Source organism: Amphiura filiformis, chromosome 16, assembly GCF_039555335.1.
Source record: "Amphiura filiformis chromosome 16, Afil_fr2py, whole genome shotgun sequence".
Lineage (NCBI taxonomy): Eukaryota > Metazoa > Echinodermata > Ophiuroidea > Amphilepidida > Amphiuridae > Amphiura > Amphiura filiformis.
The window spans coordinates 29,589,111-29,600,230 of record NC_092643.1 but is presented as its reverse complement, the minus strand read 5'-3'; the positions used below and the strand labels follow the sequence as shown (position 1 = coordinate 29,600,230).

At 37.6% G+C, this 11,120-nt stretch overlaps 1 protein-coding gene across 2 annotated transcripts; it reads left to right on the top strand.

The window, feature by feature from the left end:
- The first annotated feature begins 251 nt into the window (after positions 1-251).
- On the top strand, positions 252-5,375 carry LOC140136556 (uncharacterized). 2 transcript variants are annotated; one of them, XM_072158254.1, is made up of 5 exons: positions 252-349; positions 1,947-2,992; positions 3,333-3,620; positions 4,055-4,156; positions 4,457-5,375. In XM_072158254.1, the coding sequence occupies exons 2-5, from the start codon at positions 1,972-1,974 to the stop codon at positions 4,651-4,653; spliced, it is 1,608 nt and encodes a 535-aa protein (XP_072014355.1). In that variant the 5' UTR covers positions 252-349; positions 1,947-1,971; the 3' UTR covers positions 4,654-5,375. The 2 variants fall into 2 exon arrangements, with proteins under 2 accessions (XP_072014355.1, XP_072014356.1); XM_072158255.1 differs by having other exon boundaries at positions 259-335.
- Positions 5,376-11,120: the final 5,745 nt, after the last annotated feature.

The window sequence follows — 11,120 nt, the reverse complement described above, 5'->3', positions numbered from 1 at the left end:
AAATCATCAGATTTATAAAGTTTACTTCGAGTACTGTTAAATATCAAAATATCAATTTTAATCATTTGCCATAAAATGCGTCTCAAAAAAATCAAAATTATTTGATATCAGAAGGACATTCTTTGTATTCAGAATGCAATTCGATATGTCTGATGTGCTCTAATGTCCCACAATAAATACTGTCCAAACGTTCATACCCCAGCCCTTAAGTCGACGTCAGGAAATATATTGTTGATCAAAAAGTGTACACCAGTGAGAGTATATACTGCACGCTGTATCATAAATAACGTTGGAATTATATAGGCTGAAACACGCAACCGCTACAGGATAACGAGGTAACGTTAAATTGGTAGGTTTTAAGGTGGCTTAAGGTTTTAAACCTAAAGGGATTTCGTGGGTTCATTTACTTATATTTATCTTTATTTAAATCCCTTATAATTTGATAGATCGCTATAGTTCTGCCATGATACAATGTGGTGATTGTGTTGGTAAAATTTACAAACGACTACGTTGGTAATAGAAAGTCACCCCTTGATTAGGTGGTCATATCTCTAAATACACTTAAAAGGGAATACAACACACCGACATCGCCTGGCTAATAATTACTTTGTCAGCAGAGACACTAAAATAAATACCCGGGATCGATACACGTGAATTTGCTATGCACGAGTTTGATATGAGAAGAAAATCTTTGGATACCGGTGTAGAAAATGATGAATATCTCCCGTAAATGATTTCGTATAAAGAAACCAGATGTGGTTCCTTGCACATGAATATATATTTTGAACAGATATGATAGTCGTTAGCTTGCGCTTTGAGACAGTAGCTTGCGTCTTGAGTCAAAAACTGACAATAATTCCGCAATAATTCTGATTTATATGTGCCGAATTATATAGCGCAGTGTATAGGCCAATCGTGAAGGTTGTCTAAAAGAATATGACCTATGGCATACCATGCTTGACTGACACACAGCGAGGTCAGTCACCGAAATAATCGGGGCTATTGTCAGTAGCCTTAGTCAGATGTCCTATGCTTGTATGTAAACATTTTTCACTGTGGGTTCACACCTTTCCACCTCTGTACTGAATTTCAGTACATTTTTGTTAAGATTCATGTTTTATAAATAGGCCTACATTTTTTCATCTTAATAAATCATAAAATAATCATAAACAATTAAATTAATTAAATTAATAAATAAATTAATATCATCCAAGGTCAAAGGTCATCAGCCAGGGGTCAGCCAATGTCAAATGTCACATGGGGTCAACAGGCTATGCTGCTGCTCAACTTAACTTAAAGTGACGAGTTTATACCTTTGAAGCCGCACATGATGCAGTCATGTCTACAGTAGAATTCACCACGACCTTTGCAGGACGTAAACCCCATTAAAAGCTATTTCACCAAGATAGCACTCATTGAAAACAGCTCAACTGATTAAATCAGATCTTCTCTGGTTAAATCCACACTACACATGTTTCTGGTTTTTTTTGTGCAATGAGCAATGAGCTGGTATTATAGTTTCAGTTGGGTGAACGATGATGAAGCGAACGCAAGAAAACAATAATGTGTGGGCTTTTGTTTACGAAATGAGACAATAGTGTGCTTATTGTTAACAAGCGTTAACATACACTTCTTGTAGAGGTCACGCGTCAATTGTGAGAGCTCTGTGTATTGTGTATAGGAAAACGGACAGTAACAGAACGGTAAACTGCATATCCGTCTTTACACGCTTTTCAATGGGAAATGAACTTTGCTGCTTGGATGATGTCACGAGAGGTTAACATTTATTCCGTATTGAAAAGCGTGTAAAGACGGATATGCAGTCGACCGGCCTCGTAACTGCAGTAGGATCCATAACCATATTATCAGCGCGCTTTATGAAAAGAACAACAATGATTATCCTGCTTCTTGTTAATCTTAATTTTATTTTCAATACTGTCTTTCAGAAATCGCGACAATTATTCGACCAACATGAGTGCAAAGCAAAGTACGCCGAAAGCGGACCTGGATAAGCTCTTCGAAGAAACTAAAGATGAATTAGGCCTTAAGCTAGAATATCTGAGATCTGTTGACGACTACTGTACAAGTGAGGCACATGAAGCGATTTGTCGAGTTAATTATTCCGCTACGTCAATCATTAAAGGAAAATCAAAAGAAAAGATTTGCGATCGCGTTGTTGACTTCATGCTGGAACAAGGACTGGCAAAGCTGATCGTCAAAATCTTACAATCACTCATTAAACGCAATTACAAGAGCGCGTATGAATCAAAGGACTACACACATTCGATAGTAAATAATCTAACATGCAGAATAAAGTATCAAGCGAAGCAACGAGTAAAGTTAGAATTGGTAAAAAGCGGAATTGTGTATCCTTTGTTGCAAGATCTGGAATCATGTGATGCAGCAACAAAAGATCCAAGGCAACGCATCCGCATACTACGTAACATAAGCCAGCTGCAGAGTCTCACGGTTGACGTTACACCTAGTGTAATTCCTATCTACCGCGCAGCAAAAGCTGTCGATATCCTGATGAAGTTTACGCAAGTAGAATATGCGATGATAAAGGTTAATAGTCTCAGGTTGCTAGCCAGGATTGCTAATGAGAAAGAAAGTGGTCGCCTTGTCACAAGTGGAACATGTATTGCAACGATTGTGGAGATGTTACAGAAAGCTGTCGAGTCGGATGAACTTTGTTATATGTATACTATAAAAATTGATGATGAAAATGAAAAACCATTTCGACTGTGGGTGCGAGGTTTAGCTGAGGGATTGAACGACCTATCAACTAACGATGTCAACAAGACTGCAATTGTTCAGTACGGAGGTGTCCCGACCTTAATGTCGATACTTACACCTAAACCTAAAGCCAAGAGAGCTTTAACCAACTGGGAACAGCTGGCATCCGTAGAAGCACTGTGGAAGTTAGCCTTATATGAAAGTACCCGTGAAGCCGTCATCACTCATCTGAACCTAGATACTACGGTGTTAGAAGGTAGGCGAAAGTAACAAATATTTGGGGCAAAATTATCTTGAGGGTTGTGCATTAATTATGTGCCATGGAGAGGGGTTACATTTTCCAAATGGTGTGCCAAAAATACTCGCATCATCTTCGTCATTGGTGTGTCAACATTGGTTTCTCCTCCCCGCACCCCCACCCCTTCTATAATGCCAACTAATCCTACCAAATCTCACTGTAACTCTCATCACAGATCCCCGGGCACAGATCCTGGAGACCGGGCACGGATCCTGGAGATGTATCAAAATGTTAATGTATTATTTTAGGCCTACATGTGTCGTAATAATCATTTTGTTATTGCTTTCCTCATTCAAAGAACTGCAGAAACTGGCGAAACTGAAATCGTCAAGCAATTCGGCGGCAAGACTACGTGATGCAAGTATAGGTCTCCTGATTCAAATTGAAAAGATCGACATCCATGAACCACTGGAGGACCAAGTGGACTCTTCAGCCCATCACAATCCACCCCCGTCATATGAGGAAACCACAGGAAGAAAGCGAGTCATGATAAGCTATAACTGGGAGCACCAGAAAACTGCTATCAAGATCCGGGACAAATTGAAACATCGCGGGTTTGATACGTGGATGGATGTCAACGAGATGCGTAAGTTATCGGAATGAATGAGAAACTGCGGAATGTTTAACAATATAAGGGCTCGGATAGCGACGTTTACACCAATGTGCAATTTGAATACGAGGAATTTCCTGATGATATCAAAATATTTACACATTTTATGGCAAATTTGAAATGTTTGATATCTAACAGTCCTCGGAGTAAATTTTATAGATAAATGATACGTACTAAATCTAATGATATGTGTACTTAAATTGTATGTAGCTGGGATGAAATACCGACCATCAATTTTGGCCTTTCGTATAAAAGATACAAGAAATTTCATAAAGACCTAAAAATGTTAGGTCTTTTGGGAAACTTTATGAGCGTTACATAGTGTTGTGTTGAACACTCAGCTTTAATAAAATGGTAAAATCACTACGCTTTAGCTTTGCTATTTTCGAACATCTTGCTCTTTTTTCCAGGAGGCAATATCCTTCAGGCGATGGCTGAGGGTATTGAGAGAGCTGACGTAATGCTGATGTGTTTTTCCAGACATTACAAAGCCAGTGCTTGCTGTCGTGCAGGTAGGGCATACTAAGACTATTGTACTAGAAGTCAGACCATTAAAACACGTTTGCCAATAAAGATCACATGGTCTGATAATTAACAGAGAGAGGTCCATATAAAAAGGTGGGTGGACTAATTCTTCCTCAAGATACACATGAAAATGGATGAGATCAAGTAAAGAAGTACATGAGAAGGTCCCAGGTTCAAATCCTGGATGGTCAGTGAAATTTTTTCACTGGCTGTCATTTATGTATGTGGAGACTTGTGTTAAAAAAAACCTTTCTCAAGTACATGCATGTTTCCTTTATATCTTTCAGAGGTCAAATACGCATTCAAACTTCAGAAACCAATAATTCCAGTGAAGGTAGAGAAATACTACGAACCTGACGGATGGTTGGGGATTGTCGCTGCAATGGATTTGTACATCAAGGCATACTCGGATGACGTGTTGGAGGATAGCTGGTCTCAGTTGTTTGGAGAACTGGAAAATATCGGGAACGTTGAACATTCTTGAGTAGACCTATAATACGAAGCTAAATAATATGCGGGTATGGTTTATCACCGCCCTGTGCTGTTCACGTTCAGGTATATACATATAGAGGTACGGTATTAAAATAGAGTGAAGAAAATGCTCTCGTATTATGGAAAGATATCTGTAATTTAGAAACAAGGAATGCTACGGTTTATTGTTCATTATTATTAGTCAGATATGCGACAGGTTATTAATTTTTATGTTATATATAAAAGCTTTTTCATTCTTTTAATTTACCACTTTGAAGGTGTCCGAGGAAGGTGTGACACATTTGTGCAGTTCATTATCAGTGTCTGTGTTCGCTGTATAAGTAGTGATGTAATATGATTAATTGTATTGCCCTACGCTAGACGTACGCTGTAACTCTGCATTCTGCCATTGATTATCAAAGAATAGGCATAAAGACCTTCTATGGAAATTCACATTATGCAGTGTCCATGTAGGCCTACGTTTCACTCGCACCTGTACGATTAGTGTCTTCGATAGAAATAGATGAATACAATTTTTGAATATATCACCCTGCACTACAAGTATGTTGCACTCATCACATGTGTATAATAATAATAATAATCTTACTATAAATAGGGAAATGTTGTATCTATGTATGTATGTATGTATCTATGTATGCCTATAAAGGCTCCGTCAGTTTCGATCCAAATGTCGCCAAATTCATACGGGAGATCGAGGAATTTACCGAAACGGTTATGCGAAAATTTGGTTAAAAATGATTAAGAATTGGCTGCAAAAACAGTGAAAATATGAGTAAAAACGGGGTTTTTGTTATGAAAATTGGTTACCAGCCTACGCGTCACTGCAGCTGGTCGGCAGCGCGTCGGCGCCGCGTGCGTAATGCGCAAATGCGCGCGTAAACGGCGCAGAGCCACACACGACTTGCGAGCCAGAGACCAGTGGATATGATAATACGGAAAGAAGGAAAATAAAGGACAAAAGGTACATGGACGGGTCACGGGATACCGGGTGAACACGTCCGCAGACACGCTATGAGAGGACGTAATAAATACGGGAAAAGATGAAGCGGTACTATAAAGAAAAATAAAATTAAAATGGGGAAAAAAAAGGTACGAGTAATTAGGCCAACGGGTTAAAGTAACTAAATGAAACGGGAAAGAAAAAAAGAAGGAAAGAAACTAATCAGGAATTGTAAGAAAAAAAAAAAGCTAAAATAATGAGAACAGAATTAAGTAAAAAACATGGAAACGGGAAATCACACGCAGCAAATAAAAAAAAAAAAGATGCTAAAAGGGAACAGATAAATAAAATTTACCTTTTCAATGATTCTACCTGTTCAGTAATTCCTCCTGATTTAGTGAACGCTCCCATTTACTCACCTAGCGGGGACCCGCGCGTAGCGCGGGTGTCCCGCTAGTAATAATAATAAGCATACATTATAAAAACAACAAAAATAGCATTACATATGGCAAGAAAACAAAAACCCAATAATTTAGCACGAAATACGATAAAAAGTTTAAAATACTTAGCGAGACCAGCTCATTATTTAAAAGAGCAGGAAATGTATGTCTGCAATGATAGATTGAATACAATGTCGCTCTTTTCAAAGATACTTAAATCTTACAGGTGCGAGTGATCAGCATCATATGAATATTCTATAGAATTACGATCCAGGTCTATATCCCTGTTCTTTGACATGGTTCAATGCAGAGGTACCGCGTGAACGTACTAGTGCAGTGCGATATATTAAAAAATTGTATTCACCTATTGCTATGGTAGTTAACCCCAATAGCACAGGGCAATATATTCAAAAAATAGTTTTTACCTATCGCTATGGTAATTAATCCTGTTACATCACTACTTCTACGGCGAATAACAGTCTGCCGGCTGCGAAGACCTTAATCCCCTTTTGTTAAGCACCTTTTAATTGGATTACGTAACTGAACTGCTCCCATGACTGCACTGACGCTGATCAGTGAATTTATGATAAAACTTGCAATTTTGATTCTCAACCACGTAACGTAAACTTGAACCCCGACTTTAAATCATCGCAATCGGCAACACAACGGCCGAGCTGCATGCGAATACGTTTTGTACACAAAGCTATTCAATTCGGCACAGGCACAGTGGCTAAAACAACGCTCAAAATTGTTGAATTGTGCTCCTCCAGATTTCAGATTCACGTTGAAACATGTTTTCTGGAAATTCACAGAAAATTGCATGACGATGCGATATTGCAAACGAAACAGAACCACGCTTTACTATCGCTATGGAAAATCTGGGCCCACTAAAATTCAATCGTAATCGGTCACACAACGAGTGAGATGCTTGTGATTGATGCGAATACGTTTTGTACACAAACCTGTTCAATTCGGGCATAGAAACAGTGGCGAAAACAACGCTCAGAAGTCATTTTCTCTCTATCCTCCAGATTTCAGATTAAGGTTGAGACATGTTTTCTAGAAATTCACAGAAAATTGCATGACAATAAGTGCGAAATATGACCTATGGAATATCCGAACCCAGTAAGATTTGAACGATGGTTTCCGAGAGTGTGTGGTTCCTAGTAGTTTCTCTCCCTATGGATAATATAGGTACACGGTCTGTAACACAGACTATGTGGAAACGAATCGGAAACATAACAAGGAGCAAGGTCCGAAATCTCTGTGTTAAAAACCTACAGGGTGTCCCCCACTCAAGAAAAAAAAAAGAGAACCGTCATTGCGCCCTATTTGTCTCCTATTTCTGAAAAGTTGATCAAATATATTTTGGTATGTAAAGATACCTTTAATCGTTAGCTTCAATAAACCAAAACAATTATTTCAATCGGCTCAAAACTTTTGAAGATATGCCCTTTTAAAGAAAAGTACCTGTTTTGTACTCTGTCCACGGATAGCAAACAGAGTGGTTGGGATGGGTCGTGCTGTGGAGTGGCCTGCAAGATCACCAGACCTCACACCACTCGATTTCTTCCTTCGTGGCAAAACCCAAGATTTTCGCAAGTATCCGGCGCCCAAGGATGGTACGCATCGCAATTGATGCAATGAGGACCAGAGCTGAAACCTGTATTCACCAAGGAGGCAACCAGGTAGAGGGCAGAGCAGCACAGTAAACTCGCTTCAGAAGAACTAAAGACAAACCCAACAGCCCTTTTCAGGGCTACCTTTTTATCCTAAAAAGAGATATGACTTATGTTGTAAATAAAAAGAAAGCAAGAAACAACCAAATAAGAAAGTAAAAACCATAACAAAACAAAAGGCATAAATAACCAAGAAAAAATAAGCAATTGAAAGTAAAGCAAGAGAAGTCACATTCCGCGTCCATTTTACCCACAAATTAATGACACTTAATCATAGTCCACTTGCCCATTTATATATGCATAATCTCAAAACTCTGATTTAATTAATTTGTGCACAATTGATAGATTTTCACATCTGATCTTTTTAGTCACCGTACTCCCTCTGTTTGTTGGCTTCCCAAGTGGACTACTTACTTCCCTTACACCTCGGTTAAACCAGTTGGATCCAACACTTTCACGTCCTTCCACGCGATGGTGTGATTCGTGGCCTTGGCGTGTTGAGTTTAACACGGTTGTCTATGGAAGAGATTGTCGGATTTCTGGCCTACTAATATTGGCCATGATGTAATGCATCTTTAAATGGATCTGGCTTGTGATTGGTCGCCCAGATCTCGTTATGGATTAAATCCTCCGGTCATGTGGCATTACCATTGATAACATTGTACACAACTATGCGGCGCGTTGTGTATTACTAGATGCATGGGTGCGTCAAACCTCCTTAGTGGACAGAGTGAAAAACCGGTACGTTTCTTTACAAGAGCATTTCTTCAAAATTTGTGAGCCGATTGAAATAATTGTTTTGGTTTATTAAAGCTAACAATTGAAGGTAGCTTTACATATACCAAAATATATTTGATCAACTTAATAGGAGAAAAATAGGGCGCAATGAGAGTTCTATTTTTTGGACACCCTGCACTGCAAATAATGTTGGTCAAAAAAATGACCAACAGTTTGGTCTATATACAACACATGAAACAGTTGGTCAAAATTTGACCAACAAGAGTTGTACAAAAATTATGACCAACAGTTGGTTTACAAAAACTTGCTCAAATATTGGGCAAAGTATTTACCCAACATAGTTGGGCAATTTGTTTTACCAATTATTGTTCAAAATTTGAACAAACTGTTGGGTATTTTTACACGGTATTGGTTCATATGTTGGTTTATTTTTGCATAACTGTTAAGCAAAATATTTGACCAACATAGTTGGGTAAATATTTTCACTAATTGTTGGGCAATATTTAATGAAACTGTTGGGCAAATAGTTGATTGTACCAATTGTTGGACAAAATTTGATTAAACTGTTGGGCATTTTACACATTATTGGTTCATATGTTGATTTATTTTTTCCTTAATTATTAAGCAAAATATTCGCCAAATTAGTTGGGCAAATATTTTTCAATTGTGAGGTGAGTTTTCTCTAAATTAATTATAAATACATACAATATTACACTGTGTTACTTGCCTCATTTCATTCTGACCACTGTGTATGAAAAAATACTGAGAAATTTTGTGAAGTTATTTTCAAATACTTGATTGATTAATAAAAAACTGATACGTAAGCTTATTAACTGCTCAGTACAGACTGCCATCATGCATGCATGGCTATGCGTGCATATCACGAGTGTCTGACTCGTACATGTCGTAAACAACTTCACTAAATTTCTCAGTATTTTTTCATACACAGTGGTCAGAATGAAATGAGGCAAGTAACACCGTGTAATAATGTATGTATTTATAATTAATTTAGAGAAAACTCACCTTTAAAGGTGTCAATTAGCTGTGCCAGCCCCCACTCTGCCAGCACCCATGTCATCCGCCATTTTACGATAAGATCGGAAATGTGCTTTCCAGAACCGAACCGCGCGAATGTTGACCAACTGTTGTTCAATGAAAAGACAACAATGCGCATGATCGAAAACTTTGCTCAACATTTTAAATCTTTTTGCCCAACAACTTGTAATTCACGCAATTTACTACAAAGTTGCCCAACTGATGTGATTTATTTTGCACAACAGTCGTATATAAATAATGTGGCCAAAAACTTAACCAACTTTACTCCTCTCGTAGTAAAATAAAGATAAATAAATGGTCAAAATGAGAGGTTGCCCAATAAGAATTTAGATTTAACTATTATTGGGCAAGCCGTGACCAACAAATAAGTAAAAGAGTTTGCCCAACCAAATAGGTAGAAAGATTTGACCAACTTTTTTGCAGTGTGTACGGTGCGTAAAATGGTAAAATGTCTCATTCAGCAACTGACAGACTTTTAAGATTAGATTCGATCTTCAGATCCTCGGAAATGTTGGCTATAATATAATACTCCTAACATGTATATATTTGAACAAAAATATTGTTTACCACGTGATAACAGGCATGTGTTTAGAAAATTGTTATTTAAAGCTACACACGGTTTTTACAGTGTATAAAAACGCCATACTTGTAAATAACATGTAGTAGGCCTATATTAGATATTGAATTTTCAACATCATTGTTTAAAAATAGTCATAATGTCTGAAATATTCAGAATACATGGTAACTCTGAATTATGCAAAACGAAAGTTTAAACTTTCTTGATCTTTGAAAATGCAGTAACTTTGCTTGTTGAAGTCACATTGGATTCAACGGGGTCTCATAATGTGCCGGATTAGATAGTGCATCTATCAAAATAAGAAATTTACCCCAATATGGTTCAGTTTGGAAATTGTGATTATTTTTCCAAATGTAAGGATACTTTTTTGGCGCAGTAGGCCTATATATGGGAAATTGTTCTGGATGTATTGATTCAGAAGTAAAATTCTGTTTTAATGTTAATGAACATATTGAATTAAATAAGTAAAATTCAAAGAACAAAAGATAGTCTAACTATGAGTAAAAAGTTGGAATTAAATAATTATATACAAATGTAAAGGCAAATTTTTGTTCGTCTCACTAGTGGGCGAAAAGTTTTTTTTTTTAACTCATCAAATGGTGCGTCCCTAAGCAAGGTTTGCCTAAGCTGGTGGGGGCATGGGGGTGTGGGGTGCAGCACCCCCCTGGCGATACCTAGAAAAAGGGAAAATTGGGATTTTTTCCTCAGATTTCTTCATGTAGACACTTATCGAAAGCAAATGAGCTAAAAATGGGCAAAATTTGACTATACGTTTAGAAAATAAAGCCGCAACACGCTCAAATAAGCGGTGGACTATTTTAACCAAATTTCACTGGTACAAAAATCGTGTAGGCCTACCGATTGTGATTTGGTGGTGTGCCCTCTTATAAACGTGAAAAAAATTTAAAAATCCAAATCTTTACTTTTTAAAGTAAGGCTAGAGACCGTTTCTAGTCATCTCTTAAGATTTCGTCCCTCTGCGATATTCCGTTCAGAAGAAATGATGATCTAAACATCAGCTCGGAATCA

Excerpts from the sequence above, each read along its gene's own strand:
- LOC140136556 (XM_072158254.1), top strand. The coding sequence starts at position 1,972 with ATGAGTGCAAAGCAAAGTACGCCGAAAGCGGACCTGGATAAGCTCTTC. Across the intron at positions 3,621-4,054 it reads GATGGATGTCAACGAGATGC|GAGGCAATATCCTTCAGGCG; the intron begins GTAAGTTATCGG and ends TCTTTTTTCCAG. Across the intron at positions 4,157-4,456 it reads CAGTGCTTGCTGTCGTGCAG|AGGTCAAATACGCATTCAAA; the intron begins GTAGGGCATACT and ends TATATCTTTCAG.